This window comes from Cydia fagiglandana, chromosome Z (genome assembly GCF_963556715.1).
Source record: "Cydia fagiglandana chromosome Z, ilCydFagi1.1, whole genome shotgun sequence".
NCBI classification, from domain to species: domain Eukaryota; kingdom Metazoa; phylum Arthropoda; class Insecta; order Lepidoptera; family Tortricidae; genus Cydia; species Cydia fagiglandana.
In genome coordinates, this window is record NC_085959.1 from 18,055,142 (window position 1) to 18,071,843 (window position 16,702).

The following is a 16,702-nucleotide window of genomic DNA, read 5'->3' on the forward strand; positions in this document are numbered from 1 at the left end:
TGTATTTCTGTTGCCGCTATAACAACAAATACTAAAAACAGAATAAAATAAAGATTTAAATGGGGCTCCCATACAACAAACGTGATTTTTGACCAAAGTTAAGCAACGTCGGGAGGGGTCAGTACTTGGATGGGTGACCGTTTTCTTTTGCTTTTTTTTGTTTTTTTTGCATTATGGTACGGAACCCTTCGTGCGCGAGTCCGACTCGCACTTGCCCGGTTTATTTTTCTATTTTTGTGTGAAAATCTTAATGCGGTTCACAGAATACATCTACTTGCCATATTTCATAAGTATAGTTCTTATAGTTTCGGAAAAAAGTGGCTGTGACATACGGACGGACAGACAGACAGAGATGCGACAAATCTATAAGGGTTCCGTTTTTTGCCATTTGGCTACGGAACCCTAAAAATACGCAAGCTTTGGCATACGTGAATTTAGATAGGGCCGTGTCAACATACAGATACAGGTACTCAAAAACTCGAAAAATTTCGTGACCCCTTATACTTATAATACTTTCATTGTTGGTAATGGGACCGCAGAGTTGGCGTCTGTACCCTTCTTGTAGGGCCACTTTGCAGTGCACCTGGTTTAATGGCGTGTGTCCCTGTTACCGCCTTTTCTCATAAATATCTATTTAAATAAAAAACAGAAAAAAACAACTTTATGTAATAGTTATACATTTATTTAACGACATGCACAAATGGTTACGCTATTACTTAGTACGACTTAGAAATAAATCACTTTCCTTTGACATGCAAAAGTAAACGGCTTGCCTTATTTGTAAGTAATGATACTAATAAAAAGTTAATTTAATAGGTAGGCGAATTTAAATCTAAATCTAATTTAAATTTAACTGGATTGTAAACATTAAAAGCGCTATCATATATTCTGCCTATCAACGAAACTTTCGGAGTATTACTCTGAGACGAAACCGCATTAATTAGGTACCTAACTTATCTTAAAAAATACGAATTCACATTAGCAATTCATTTGTTTCATGATAGTATTAAATAGGTATTATATGCCTATTGCGTATTTATGTATACTATATTAATGTACCGAATTGGAACGAGACTAAAACTGGGCGTATCTAGTGATGTATGTGCTACGTCATCTTCGAGATCCGATTTATTATGGCAAGTACCTGGAAATTAAAGAGGATATTAATTATTACACGAAAATTAATTAAGTAATAACTTGAGGGATTTTTAGTTGCTGTGTACATGAACTTCAATATTTTGTTATTCCATGAAATACATTCTAAGCAATTAATGTTTAGAAAATAGGTAGTGTTACATGCCCTGTTGAACCTGCTGCGATGGTGGGTTAGTTAAATAATACCTCGCTTGTGTTGTAAACACACCGATAAACGGAATGATAGATATGAGTTGCACGTAAAGACAACGTGTTTATATTGTTTCCGTTAATTTCAAGGGTGCACCAATCTTAAATCTTAGTAACTTTCTCAAAGACACCGGTATTCTAATTAACTCCATTTCGGAGATAATCAATAATTAGGTATGTTTTTGTTATAACGCCCCTACGTACCTACTTGCCTTAGGGCCTGTTTAGGTACATATTGATTATGATTAGTGTTTGATATGAGTTCATACATTTGCTCCTAAAGTTAAGTAGGTACTTACTATCTCGGACGATGCTCGAAATGACATTAATAAGTCACAGTTTTCTATTTTTTGGTTGAGTTAAATGTAATGTAATAATACAACGGTTCGACGCTATTAGCAACATTTAATTACTTCTATTAAAAAAATAGATAATTATTTTTTTTATTTGTGATGTTCCACGGCAAAAGGTACCTTATGGCGGTTGGCGCTTACGCTATTATTAACGCCGCTCCAATATTATTGCGGCGTAAGGGCCCCCCCACATCTGGCGTCTTTCGAGCGTCGGCGTCTACAATTCTATGGCCGACGTCGACGCAACGTCGACGCAGCGTCGACGCAACTGCGCAGCGACGTCATTTTCCATAGCGCTGGACCGACGCCGATAGACGCCGACGCTCGAAAGACGCCAGATGTGGGGGGGCCCTAAGCGCCAGCCGCCATAAGGTACCTTTTGTCGTGGAACGTCACATTTGGTTTTCTTAGGTACTGTACTTAACCATACCCCGAAGTTAACGGAATTCAATAAAATCACGGTGTATATACTATCTATGTACCTACATCCAAATTAAATCATGCACTTTATTCTTGTTAGGTAGGTAGCGGCGACGTGACAATAGCCGCGTGCACTGCTCTGCTGTATTAAGATTGAAAAGGTCGTATCTCTGCAAGCGTTGCACATGTCTTGTTTTTTTTTTAGAATTTTAATCTCAATAGCAGAAGGTACAGTCAGCTGCCGAGATAGGTGACCCCCTCTACATACAAACTAGTGAGTATTATATTCTTTGATACAAACAGTCTATGCGGGGTCACCTAGCTCTACAATGACTGTACTTACTGCCATTGACAATAAAATTCTGAATATGTTATAAATACTTGCATACAACACGTTCGTAAGAAACTGGGTGCAATAACTGATCTTTCGCTTCACCTATATACCTACTCTGCGATATATAAAAAATGTGCCATGATGGAACCATGTCAAATTGTTATTAATATTTACTTTAGATTTGTTTAAAATGGATATTAGGGTAGCTATTTGAACTAATTTTATTTGCATTAGATACAGTTTATAGCAACAAGAACTAAAAACAGACAGACACCTATGTCACTTAAATGTTATTTCAGTTTGTAAGTTTTAAAATGAGAGCGTAATTTCATGTTTAGGTGTCATATTTATTGATAATTTCATCAACAAAGCAGCAATTGCTTTTAGTCTCAGCAATCATATATTATGTATTGACCTTACCTTTATATAAATACTTATACATACATATTGCGACAAAACGAATTTACACGATAGGTAAGTATATTTAATTTAGTTAAACTGTGGTCTTCCACAGAGAAGGGTCCTTATGCTTCATGCGCAATAAGGACCGTTTTATCACAATTTATGTTGGAATTTCAGATGGAAAGGACTTAGCTTATGCAGCTCCTGTATGGAAAGTCCCAAATAAATAGGTAATAGTACCTATCTTAATACAGTTTATTTTTCAATGATTATGTAGTTTTATGTACTTATACCTACCTGAAAACCTCACCATAGTGCATTATAACTTCCGATACCGGCTGCATATCCAGTCTACCTGACATTAAACTACAAAGCTAATAAGGTGGGTTCGGTTGGGGTAAGAACGAAAGGTTTTTTTCATGAGGGGTAAGATGAAAAGCCAGCGGTAATGCTTCGTCATAGTACTGACGGCTTTTTATCTTACCTCCAGGAAAAAACTATTCAATCTTACTAACCCAACCCACCTTACAAAAGTAGTTATGGCAACGAAGCACCCGGGTTAGTTGGAGCGTAAGCGAGCGTGCCGGTGTCTGTAGTAGCTAAGCAATAAATAAGTACAGTCGACCACCATATCAGACCTAATATACCATAATTTTAAAAATTTCCGAAGCTCGATCCGCATAATTTGAGTGAATTCTTGGAATATCGAACAATGAAAATTAAATTTTTAATTATAGTTTTTACATTAATCTTGGAATGTGTTTTCTCTGGTGGAATAAATACTAAGATTTTCATGGAACACGTTCCATGGTTCTTATAGAATGTAAGTACCTATAATTACGTGCAAATTGAATGGATCCAAATAACGAGTTTGTTTCATGTAGGGCCAATCCGATACTGTTCGAGGAATGTTTTATAAACATGAACCTCATAATAAATTCGCATTTTGGAACTAATTAAGTCCATATCGTTATGCACGTGAAACATTTGTTCTGCAGCCGTAATTAAGCGTTCGATGTTGATCACGAGTAACATGCACTTAGACTTTATCCGTGAACAATTAGAGAGAAAGCGAATTTTAATAATCTGATCATTATCCGTGTCTTATTAGTTTGACCATAGGTAGGTACAGTGAAACCTGGTTAATTGGCACCTGGATAAATGGAAAACCTCAATAATTGCAACCAAAAGTCCGGTCCCGGTCCCTTGAGACCAAAAGGCCTCTATAATTGAAATTTTGGAACCTCTATAATTGCAATTTAGATTTTAGTGCTTTTCGTAATTTTGGCTCTATAATTGACCACATCGCAACTTAAGACCTCTATAATTGACACTGTGCTAAAAAAATCCGTTATGTTTGCTCTTGTTTTTACCTCTATTATTGAAACGAGTCTTGCTTATTACCTCTGTAATTGAAATAATGTAGTTGTATACAGCAGAAACAATATTTTAATAGCAATGATCATTTTATTTATATCTCCATCCAGAATTTAATTTATTTATTGGGTATCTATCACAGCCTGTAGTAGGTGAAATAGTTTTGATCAATAAAAACAAAGTATGCTTTTTACATTCTAATAAAACTTTCTTCTACAATTCAAGGGAATTTTTTAAACCCAAATGATAAAAAAATAAAGTGGTAATTAATGTAGTGTAAAAGTGCAAGTATAGACGGAAGCATATATAGAATATAAGCGTGTAAATCTACTTAAAATGGTTATTTGCACCTCCATAAAAGAAATTTGTCAGAACGCAACCTTTATTAATGAAAACCTCTATAATTGACACAACGATTTTTTGAACCTCGTTAATTGACACGACCTGCTTAAATGAAAAACCTGGTTAATTGACAAAAATTGGCCGGTCCCTTGAGATTGCAATTATCCAGGTTCCACTGTACCTAATTACCTTTTTAGTTTTTCAGTGTGTTTAATCTTTTGATTATACATATATGTTGTACAAGACTTATTAATTTCCTTACCTAATCAAGGTGCTTTTGGCTAAAAAAATATATATCTGTATACTGATACTGACTAAGTAACCTAGGTAGGTGCGTTCAAAGAGAATATAACCACTACGTTATGGTGCGTTTTTTAATCACTGTGAAACAGGTTTGCCATTTGTTTGAGATTTGTGTCGCCCTAATCAGAGTTGAGTTTATTATAGGGCACCAGTAATTACAGGTAGGGCGCAATAGGCAAATACCTATATTAACAAAGTCGATGGTTTTAAGGTAGGGCCAATGTCCTGGGATTATGGGACAATTCCCATAGTTGTATTATAAAGTTGATTATTTTTCAAGGTATGTTATATGCAGACATCGTACATTTTCCAGCACTTTTAGTGCAGCGGAGTGGTGTTAACGTAATTGGTATAAATCATTTCAACCCTAATGATTAATTAGCGTTAATTACGTTAATATTAACCTTAATTTGCCATTTCAGTTGAAATTATCTATACCAATTCCGTTAAAACCACTCTGCTGCACCAAAAATGCTGGAAAATGTGCGATCATTGGTTATTACGAGTATGTAATTATATGTACGAGTATGTTTAACCTGACAAAAAACAATTAAGCTATTATTTCCCATCCCAAATTTTACTCGATAGATATCCCGCATATTTAAAGTACCTAGTCGTTGTCCAGTAAAACAGGAAATCCGATCTGGTAACCCTAATTTAAACGTAATTAAATTACACGCTCAATGAATAGGATGCAAAAAAAATGTATTACCTAAACCAACAAAGTGAATAATACTTAGGTACCTATGTCGAAGGTACATGAGCAGATGCAATAAGGTATATTAACTTAGCGAATGATTCGTTTGCGTGAAAATCCTAATACGTTTGGATATTCAAATGTACCTATAGATGTTTTAAAGTCCGTCTTTTGATGAAATAATGCATAATAAGCTTGGAGGATTTACTAAATCCTTCAAGTGTGTAAGTAACTCTTGTCTGTCTGTTACCTTTCCAACGTTTACGATTAAGATAAATAAAATAGATAGTTAGCATATAGTTTGAGTCCCGGGGAAAGACGGATGGACAGACGAAGTTGCGGGCAGAAGATAAAAGTTTATAAACTGGAACAGGACTAGGATAGGTACTTAATAATCCCACCAAAAACATAAATGTAAAAAAGGAGAGCCAACTTCTTAACTTTAGATTTTTTCCTACGCTTACACACAATTACCGAGCGGATTCCAAATTTCATCCTTCTAGGTCATCTGGAAGTAGGTTAGATTTAGGTACTATATGTCAGTGTAGTCAGTCAGTCAGTGCTAAAATTTACGACTTTTTGACCTTCATATCTTTATAACCGTTAGAGCTAGTTTCATGAAATTTGGGCTTCTAGATGTCCTTATGGATATAATTAAACACACGTAGTTTTATGTGTTTACGTTGAGTGCTATTACATTTCGGGGTTGAGCGAGTTTAGGTATTTTACGCGCTGCGGCAGGCCGTGCGAGCTCAGTATTCCGATCCCTTCTACCACACTCGCACTACAATGATGGATTAAACATTCTTGATCCTTCGCGAAGCATATTGAAATCAACCATAACAACACTAACTGTACTTAACTTATAAAGTCCTAAAACTGTTATTTGGTAAGTACGAAAATACTAAATGCAGTGCAAATGTACATAGGGGCTGTTCATAAATTACGTCATCTATTTTTGACCCCCCCCCATCCCTCAAATCATCCAAAAATCATGCTTCGGATGACTCTGTTTACGTCATGCTACCATCATCCGATGTCCAGACCCCCCCTCCTCCCATTTGAAACGACGTAATTTATGAATAGCCCCATACTCGTACTTATGAACGTATAATATTACTCGAAAGAAATTATAGGTACTCGCTTATTTACAAGAAACAAGTTACAAGAAACTGAAGATACACAGGGTCTGATGATGGAGCTGGAAGGTGGCCACGGGTACCAGTCTATCATGTAACTAAACCACTTCGTGTTTGGGCTCGTTTGATTCGTCTCAACAAGATCTTTGTCACTGAAGATACACAGGGTCTGATGATGGAGCCGGAAGGAGGCCACCGGTACCAGTCTCTCATGTAACTAAACAATTTCGTGTTTGGGCTCGTTTGATTCGTCTCAACATGATCTTTGACACAAGACAGTACTCAGGGTCTGATGATGGAGCTGGAAGGTGGTCACCATTACCAATCAACCATACAACTAAACCACACCGTGTTTAGGCTCGTTTTATTCATCTCAACAAGATCTTTGACACTAGGTGATACTCAGAGTCTGATGATGGAGCTAGAAGTTGGTTACCGGTACCAATCAACCATGCAACTAAACGACTTCATGTTTAGGCTCGTTTGACTAGTCTCAACAAGATCTTTGACACTAGGTGATACTCAGAGTCTGATGATGGAGCCGGAAGGTGGTCACCGGTACCAATCAACCATTCAACTAAACCACTTCATGTTTAGGCTCGTTTGATTAGTCTCAACAAGATCTTTGACACTAGGTGATACTCAGAGTCTGATGATGGAGCTGGAAGGTGGTCACCGGTACCAATCAACCATGCAACTAAACCACTTCGTGTTTAGGCTCGTTTGATTCGTCTCAACAAGATCTTTGACACTAGGTGATAAACCAAACACGAAGCCCAAACACGAAGTGGTTCAGTTATGTGATAGACTGGTACCCGTCGCCACCTTCGAGCTCCATCATCAGACCCTGAGTAGTATCTTGTGTCAAAGATCTTGTTGCGACGAATCAAACAAGCCCAAACACGAAGTGGTTCAGTTACATGGTAGACTGGTACCCGTGGCCACAGTCCAGCTCCATCATCAGACCCTGAGTACTATCTTGTGTCAAAGATCTTGTTGAGACGAATAAAACGAGCCTAAACACGAAGTGGTTTACTTGCATGGTTGATTGGTACTGGTGACCACCTTCCGGCTCCATCATCAGACCCTGAGTACTATCTTAAGTCAAAGATCTTGTTGAGCCGAATCAAACGAGACCAAACACGAAGTGTTTTAGTTGCATGGTTGATTGGTACCGGTGACCACCTTCCGGCTCCATCATCAGACCCTGAGTACTATTTTGTGTCAAAGATCTTGTTAAGACGAATAAAACGAGCATAAACACGAAGTGGTTTAGTTGCATGGTTGATTGGTACCGGTGACCACCTTCCGGCTCCATCATCAGACCCTGAGTACTATCTTGAGTCAAATAAATACATATAGAATGTCAGGTCGTTTCAAATATTTTTAATCCTGTCCGGTAGTTTATTAAACTGTACCATTATAAATTATAATACTATAAAAACAGTGCTAGGATCAAAGTCTCTCGTTGCGGTTTACACGCACACAGTATAGCGTTTTACACGGCGCCCGCCGCACACAATGATAAAAAACCTCGTCGTCGCCGTTGAAAATGTGCGGAGCCGACCGACACACGTCCTACCTGTACAAGCTCTGCCGCGGCACTGAACTGGCGAGCGCGCGTCATCGGTAATATAGAGTAGTTTTCAAAAAATTGCCAAAAAATTATAGTAGAATTTCATAAACACTAATGTATACCAAAAGTATAAGCAAACGTTGCAGATTGCTTGAGTATGAAAATGACTTCGATATTAAGTAGATTTTCGTAGAAATTGACACTTGTTTCGGAGAGAAAATTGAGTTCGTTTTACTTTGATTTTCTCTTTCTCAAAGGTATGTAGGAAAAATATCGTTTGATATGCCTAAAGTACAGGGTATTAGTAATACAAAATAGCCAGGTTTAGCAGAGTAAACTTCTCAACATTTCCAAATAAGAGCTTGCCGTTCAGTGCTTCACGGGGTTTTTCGGAAACGACCATCAGAAAAAAATTCATTACTAATTTAATAAGTCCTTTTTCCAATATTTACAACGATATTTAAAAAGATAAGAAGACGCTTTTACTGGAACAAGTACTCATTGCTTCTAATAATGAGCACAAAGTCCTGAATTTCGTCGACTAGTATCATCAATTTTGCATTATTTCGACTTTTCTTGTAAGAGCGCTCTTAAAGAGGTTTTGAGTTATAGAAGGGTCAAAAGTGGCACCAAGTGGTTTGTGTAATATTACACTCGGCGCTGGCTAGCCAGTTCCTTTGCTTGAACTTGGCTTGACACGCGGCCGCGTGTCTAGATATTCCAGAATTAATTCCCGAAGGACACCTAATGCGAAAATTGAAATAACATGCTGCAACGCCCCATTTCTGCAGCACTTACCTAGGTTACTATTTACGACTTATTAGTAATTAGTACTTAAGTAGATACCTATAGGTAAGTACTATACCATATTACAGTTGTGAGCATTACGAACGTGGGACAGCTCACCAACTCTACTCGACATTACAATTTTAAATATTACCTACTGTTTTAAAGAGCTTAATTCAAATTATACTACGTCTTTTTAACTTCCGAAAATATGGCAATTTTTAAAGCGACTAAAATTAAGTTAATGCTACCGCCACCAACCGCCACCACCCTTCAACTGACCTTCTGCGCTAGCTTATCAGCCCTCTTTCCACCAACACTCGAACAATCATGCTGTATACAAAAATTCTAGTTACTATACATACACAGGGAGATCTAACTTCTAAACAATTAAAACAACGTATGCTAATTGACCACTGTTTAATTATTCGATTTTCAAAACGGTCCACATGCTATTTAACAAATATCAAAGGAAAAACGTTTTTTTTTGTAGATGGAATGACGATGGAATTAATAATGTTATTAGTTATATTATATGTATATATAATAAAAAAAAAGTTACAGATGATAAAACTCTTGAAATTGCATTTTTTGGGGAATGGACCCTTCTAACAATAGAAGTATGTATTTTATTAACATCAATGGTTGTCGTTACCATAGGTACATATACAAATAATACAATAATGTTATTTAAATTGCATTATGTTATGGGATTTTTCACGCGTAGCACAGCGTAACGTTGGTCGTGTTATAGGTAAGATATTTACATTAGGTACAGTAAAACTCACCCATGGTAACTAATCTCCGGCAACCGATCCGCAATCTCTTCTAAATTAGTACAAAATATTTGTTATTTTATAATGTTAATATTTACGAATATATTACTATAATAACTCTAACTAGCCTAGCCTTATACTAGCAATTGATATGTTTCAGTAAAATAACATTTTTTACGTATTAGTGGACTATATGATACACATACAGTTATGATAACAGAGAGTATTTTAACTTGTGAATGTACGGGAATAAAATAAATTGGGCAAAATATGTCGTTGTTTAGTTAGGTAAACCTAAATTTATTTAGTCTTTATTCACAACGTTTTAGAGGGGATTTTCTTGCTGCAAGACGGTCATCCTACAAGCCGGGTAGTTGTCCTATATTATTAGTAGGTACCTACGTCTAAACGTCAGCCTAGCAAAAGCTTAGTTGTACAGTCTGTTTTTATATGAAATGGAATATCTAATACTTAGTAGGAAAATGATTCTAAATAGCCTAAGTAGGTAAACCCCGAGTACAAGATTGCAAGGTAACATATAGACGCTGTGTGCACTGACCACACTGATGCGTTACTTTTTATATGAATCATGGATCACCCTGTAAAGGTCTAAGAACGTAGTGATTATATTCTCTTTGGTCTAAGAATCCTAAGACGTCGATCGGGCCAATCTGGCAAAAATATGTTTACACGACCTTTAAGCCTTCAGCCACAGAATAAATAATAGTACTAGGTACGGAAGACTCACTCTCTAGCAAAACGCGTCTGTTACGATCAACACAGATATGGCCGCTAGGTGGCAACAGCGCCACGCGTGGCTTATGGCAAACCCCAAAATTGGGGTCGAACGGATGTACTTTTAGCTACCTGTAGCAAAGCGACGAAATCGCGGAGTGAGCCACGCCTGCTTCAGCCTTCGACGCGTCAGCACAGCAGAACAACAACCTCTACGTCCCGCTATATCGGGAAACGAAGAATCAAATACGCACGACAGGGATTTACAAAATTAGAAATTTAAAAAAAGAATGGTGAAATATTAATTCCGTTGGTATCTTAGGTCTTTCACAGACTTAACTAAGCTATGCTAAGGGAGGTATTTAATATAGGTACCTTGAAAAAATAAAAAATATTATCGTAGAACATGGATGTTCAGTAATCGCTGTTAGGAAGGGGACTGCAAAAACTCGCTTTCAAAAGTTTTCATCACTTTTATCAAGTCCCTTTCTGGCGAAACGTCAAAGACTGAGTGAATCAAGTATTCATCGATAAATATATCGCTTAGTTTATCTTGGAGAAAAGTGTGGCTGACGTCACCATATAATATAATGCGCGCCCACGCCCATGAACAAGAACAATGGCGTCGTAATTTATTTGATCATCGACACCTGCAGGGTCAAGAAAAACAATATACTTTGCCGAGTAGAAATGGCAAACGGCTGTGGATACTAGTAAATACGCTTTGACAAAGTATTAAGTACTAGTTCACGAAAACTGCAATAGGCAGGTACAAACATAACAACAACCAACAGCTTTAAGACTACATGCGACATGTAAGCATTTTAGATGACACGATAAGTATACCGCAGGGTTTTTGGTGCCGGTTTATTTATGAGCTAGAGCGGAGTCTCGAGAAACTCACAGGATCGGGATCGGTGCCGAGTAGGCCAAGACACATTGTGTCGCTAAAAAAATAGGTAGGTAAAACTGTAAAAAAACGAAACTATTTGAGCATTTCTATTTAAGCATTTGGAGACTATTATTTAGTTTCACCTGTCCCGTTGTCTGTCTGTGTGTGGGTCTGTGATCAAATGTTGCTAGTTAAATTTAACCCACTTCCCGGTTTCCGATGAAGCTGAAAATTTGCTCGCAATGGATAATTTCCTGACCAGGTCGCGTTGATTGGAATATTCGGAGTTATTTTGGACACCCATTGATATTTAAGTGAAGGTATTACTTAGTCTACAAAGTGGTGTAGGTGTTTCAAAAAGGTAAAGCAAATATGTAATTATTATAAATAATTTAGCTTTGTTATAAGTTATAAAACTAAAAGCATGTGATGAATACGCAGAGGCTTGTTTAATGTATACAATTATGCTTGAGTACGTTAGGTATTACCTTCTATTACCTAATAATATCCGGGACACCGAACTTTGCTCAGAAAACATAATAACTCAAAAAAGGCGCGTTTTCCCAGAGTTAAGACCTACCTATATCGATTTATCGCCCTCGAAAACCTCCATATAGCAAATTTCATCAAATCGTCAGAGCCGTTTCCGAGATCGCGAAATATATATAGATATATATATAAATAAATAAACAAGAATTGCTCATTTAGCCCTTAAATTGACAAAGACTGTGGAAGGTCGTGAGTTCAAGCCTCCTCGGAGCTCAATAGTACTACTAATTCTGTTTAAAAAAAAATGCAAAAAGACGAGCAAAGGTTATGTGCCTCCTCTGTCCCGTTGCTAATTTAAGGGTTGTATAAGTTGTATTAGATTTTTATTTAATACATTTCTCTCTATAAACCAGTCTTTGTAACATTTTGGATTCAATTATTAAGTAAGAAGTTTATTAGTGATCACTTTTGGAATCGTCTAACAAGTAACGGTTAACTATATGTAAATTTTATCTATACTCATCTTCCTCCCGGGGTTTGAATCCGCGACCTTCGGATTGAAAGTCGCACGCTCTTACCGCTAGGCCACCAGCGCCCCCGGAGATTACATGTAAATGTAATCTACTACCTATAAATTTGTACGAATTATAATCTACCGGGTCTCCTTGTAACTTGTAAAACAAACTGAAGTAGCTTTTCCGTTAGTAGGTACCTAGGTATAACAAGTTTGGCGAACTAGAAATTCAGGCAACCTTGAATAGTAGTGGCAATGGGTGTCTGTAAAGTACTATACCATATGATAGGATTTAAACACATTCGAAATGTGTTTAAAAACGGATAATGGAGTGCAAATTAGTGTAGAGAAACGCACGAAAGAATCCTTTGCCGTAAGTATTCACATACGACCCACTTACCTTCGATTCCACCAAGACGTGTCTAATAGGTAACTACTTACTCCTACTCTAGTCCTTTCTAGAAAATACCTACTTGCTTGATATAAAATGACGAATACAAGAGTTCGGTATTGATACCGTGGATACGCTATCATAGTAGGTACTCCATCCATGCCACTTCTCACTGCTCGTTAATTAATGCTAATCAGTCAATATAGGAAGTCGCCGAAGGCGTGACATCAAAAGCAACCAAATACTGACGAAACCTACTCAATGGTGAAAGGAAAGGTTAACTGACGACAACTTTCGTTTTGGCATGTGTTTATGTTATGTTAACGTTTGTATGCTTTCAAACATTCCGTTTGCATAAAAATATTGTTACTTATACATACACCTACTTAACTACTGCACAAAAGTAAATCATGACTTATAAGATTGATAAAAAATATCTAAGTAGGTAAGTATTTGAATGACTGATTGTTTGGAAGACCAAAATACTCTGTTACGTACTGTACACTAAATATAAGTTAATTGGCATCAATTATTCTAAGAATTAATCCAACATTTCAGATTAGTAACACAATCAAATACCTAAACATAGTGGAATGATAATTGATAATAGAGATTTTTGGAAAAACACTTGAACGATAATAATGTATGTATAATAGCAGTAGAAATGAGCCTTTTTTTAATGAATTGATCATATTTTTGAAGTGAATTCGCACTGCAAGACGTTCAAAAAGTACATAAGTACTCATTTAATAGGCAAAACTGTGCGTAGCACGAATTAGTCAGTGCTTAAATAGGAACCTCTGTGAAGTGGTGAAAGTATTCAGAGGGCTTACCGTGAACCAGGAATGAAGTTATGCCTCTTTCTCGCATTTACGTACGAATTTACAAATGCGACAGAGAGGCAAAACATCTTTCGCGGTTCGCGGTAGGTAGTTTTATTAACGGGTCTTACCTTATGCGATGTAAATAAAAAAAATTAAGGAAAGAATTTAGAAGTTCCAAGCTATGTGACTGTAAAATGTGACCAGTTAAAATGCATTTTAGTGAAGTTAGTGATGCTGATGGTAACTTACTGCATTGTTAACACTCAGGACAATAAATGATCTGCGCAAATCTAAATGTGGTTATAACTGAAACAGTAATTAATAAGTAAGAGGTATGTAAGTAGTCTAACAAAAACACGTGACATGCGTGAGACATAATAGGAAACATGGATGATTGTTGGTGTCAATGTTATATCACCATTATCATGTTTATGTGAAAACATAACACACAACCAGCCACAAGTGATGACAAGTGTCAATCACTAACTTGATAACAATATTATTAAAAAACAAGTAACTAATATAATACCTAGTCATTGTGTTATAATATAAACTTTACCCCGTCCATGCCTGTATGCACGTTTTCTGTAAAAATGCTTAGTAAGGAAAAATTTTACTACTAGAATAAGAAGAATAAAAGATAATATGTACAGGAGGCTTAGCATTCCGAGGTCCAGGTTGGAGAATGGGCTCGGAGCAGCAAGGGCCGACCTTCTGGCTACGTCCCTGATGTTGCCAGAGCTGTACACCGTCTGCAGGTACTGGTACACCGCAGGCAGGTTCCAGGCGCCACGTGCGAGCCGGCACTCACGACACTTACTGACACTTGGGAACTGTATCTTGGGATGCTCAGGGTCCTCAGTGACATCACCGGCCAATCTTAAGTTCACTTCATTATGGGAAATCCACAACCACAAAACAGCTTTCTCATTTTCTTTCACATCAAACAATTTATTCCTGGCTGCCATGGCTTGAAAATGCTGTGCACATTCTGTACATCCAAAGAAATGTTTTACATAACCATGAAGAGCTTGCAGTACCTTAGGTCCCTCCTTGCCAGGTCTGAGGGCGGCGTTGACAGTGAGCGTGTGGAACAAGGTCCACAGGCCACAAGTGTAGCCGCGGTATGTTGGTTGGCTACCGCGGCAGCCGACATATTCCAAGTTAGTAACATACACGGGTGCATGGACCGTCTCCAACATCTTCACCATTTCAAATATATCTGCACCATCCCATTCAATTCTAGTTGCAAGTTTGTTCCTTAAGTCCTGAATGTATTCCTGAAGATTACCTCTGAAGGGAAATGAACTGAGTAATACATCCAAATAATTTAACAGAGCTCGTAGTGGCTCTCCAGTCAATATTTTGTATCTTGTAATTTCTGTGTGTAAAGATGTTTTAATTGTCTTCTCTAAGTCACTATAGTAAACTGCATCAGAACTATCACGCAGGATTTTGTCGGCATTACGGTCAGGATCAACATCATTGGTATGCATCTTGCGAATTGGAAAAACATAATTTTTAGATTGTAAAAATGTATTGACAGCCTTCAATAAATTAGCTTTAGTAGGATTTTTAGGTGTGAGAGGGGTAGCCTCTAATGTATTAGTTCTTACTGCAACTAGACCTGGGAAATGAGTCACTCCTGCCAATCTAACCAGCTCACTGGTGTCATACACTCTTTTCACTCTGATATTACTGTAGTCATTTACATCGAGAATGAGCTCGGACCCCACAGTACTGTTCTCAGACTCAAACACCAAGAATGTGTATATGATAGAATTTGGCACGTCAGAAAGGGCTGCAGTGAAACTGGAGTACGAGGCTATACTGAGAGGAGGAACAAAAGATAAATGTCCCACTGCTTGCTCTTGCTGCATTTTGTGTACGATTTCAGATTTCAGTTTTTCAGCTGTATCAATAGCATTTAGTTTCTCACCTACATTAGCATTACCCTTAATATAATTTTCATGAATGTATCGAAGCGACGGATACGCCATAATCTCAAATTGCCTGCATATTTCATTGTTCTCCTCCTCAGAACAATCCATAACTGCTAATTTAAATATGTTTTCCCAAGGTTGCATCTCAGCAGCCAAACTTTTGAACTTTGGCGAGAAAGCTCGGCAATGCCCGCAATAACTATTATAGAACTGCACAACTTGCGCTCTGTTTTGGCCGTATACTTTTCTTTCGAAGTTACGTTGAGTTAGTATAACAACTTTGTCTGACTTACGATACAGGCCCTGCTCTTCCACATCGTCGTCGTTAGCGATAACTGCACCACTCACTAAACCTACGAAAACGGCCAAATATACGACAAGTAATTGCCTGATGTTCATTTTGACTTCCTATATTTGCACTAAAAAGTCAATAAATAACTATGTCATAATTGTCCGGCAAGTAACCGATACCAGCCGAGCCGGCAAGCAACTAAACTCTCCGCAAATGAAATGTCCTATTTCATAGGCTTCATATGTGCAAATTTAAATACGTCATGGTTCGATTTAGGTACAGGAAAGGAAAGTGTTCAGCGCTTTCGACGGCGACGGTCAATTCGTCAAGCAAGGCGAAACTTAGCTGACTGACGTTACGTTTAGTTTGATTACGTCAACGTCAAACGTCAAAATGCACTGCACAGATAGACTTTTTTTTCAAAATTATTGGCCTGGATACAGTATAATGTAGTTTTTGGTAATGTTGAGATGTTAAGTATTGTGCTTGTATTTATTGTCATATTGTGATGTGATGGTGTTGAGGCGCGAAATGCATGTATTTGTATACTCTGGCAAACTCACTTTGCCAGTAGAAAAAGGCCCAAAATTAAAATTTCTATAGGAGGACGGCCCCTACATTTTTTCAGATTTGCCGCCTTTTCTACCGATGGAAATAACTTGCCAAACCATACTTATTATTTACTGCCCGCGACTTCGTCTGAATAGAATTAGCACAAGAAGTATTAGAAAAAAAAATCTTTGAATGCGATAGTTACAAGAACATCGCAGAGA

General features: G+C 37.4%; 1 protein-coding gene across 3 annotated transcripts; it reads right to left on the reverse strand.

The window, feature by feature from the left end:
- Positions 1 to 660: 660 nt before the first annotated feature.
- LOC134679317 (sulfhydryl oxidase 1-like) lies at positions 661 to 16,270 on the reverse strand. 3 transcript variants are annotated; one of them, XM_063538220.1, is made up of 3 exons: positions 14,346 to 16,270; positions 9,359 to 9,406; positions 661 to 1,144 (listed from the first exon to the last, which is right to left on the reverse strand). In XM_063538220.1, the coding sequence occupies exons 1-2, from the start codon at positions 16,034 to 16,036 to the stop codon at positions 9,364 to 9,366; spliced, it is 1,734 nt and encodes a 577-aa protein (XP_063394290.1). In that variant the 5' UTR covers positions 16,037 to 16,270; the 3' UTR covers positions 661 to 1,144; positions 9,359 to 9,363. The 3 variants fall into 3 exon arrangements, with proteins under 3 accessions (XP_063394290.1, XP_063394291.1, XP_063394292.1); XM_063538221.1 differs by having other exon boundaries at positions 9,356 to 9,406; XM_063538222.1 differs by lacking the exon at positions 9,359 to 9,406 and having other exon boundaries at positions 14,346 to 16,269.
- Between the last annotated feature and the right edge of the window lie 432 nt (positions 16,271 to 16,702).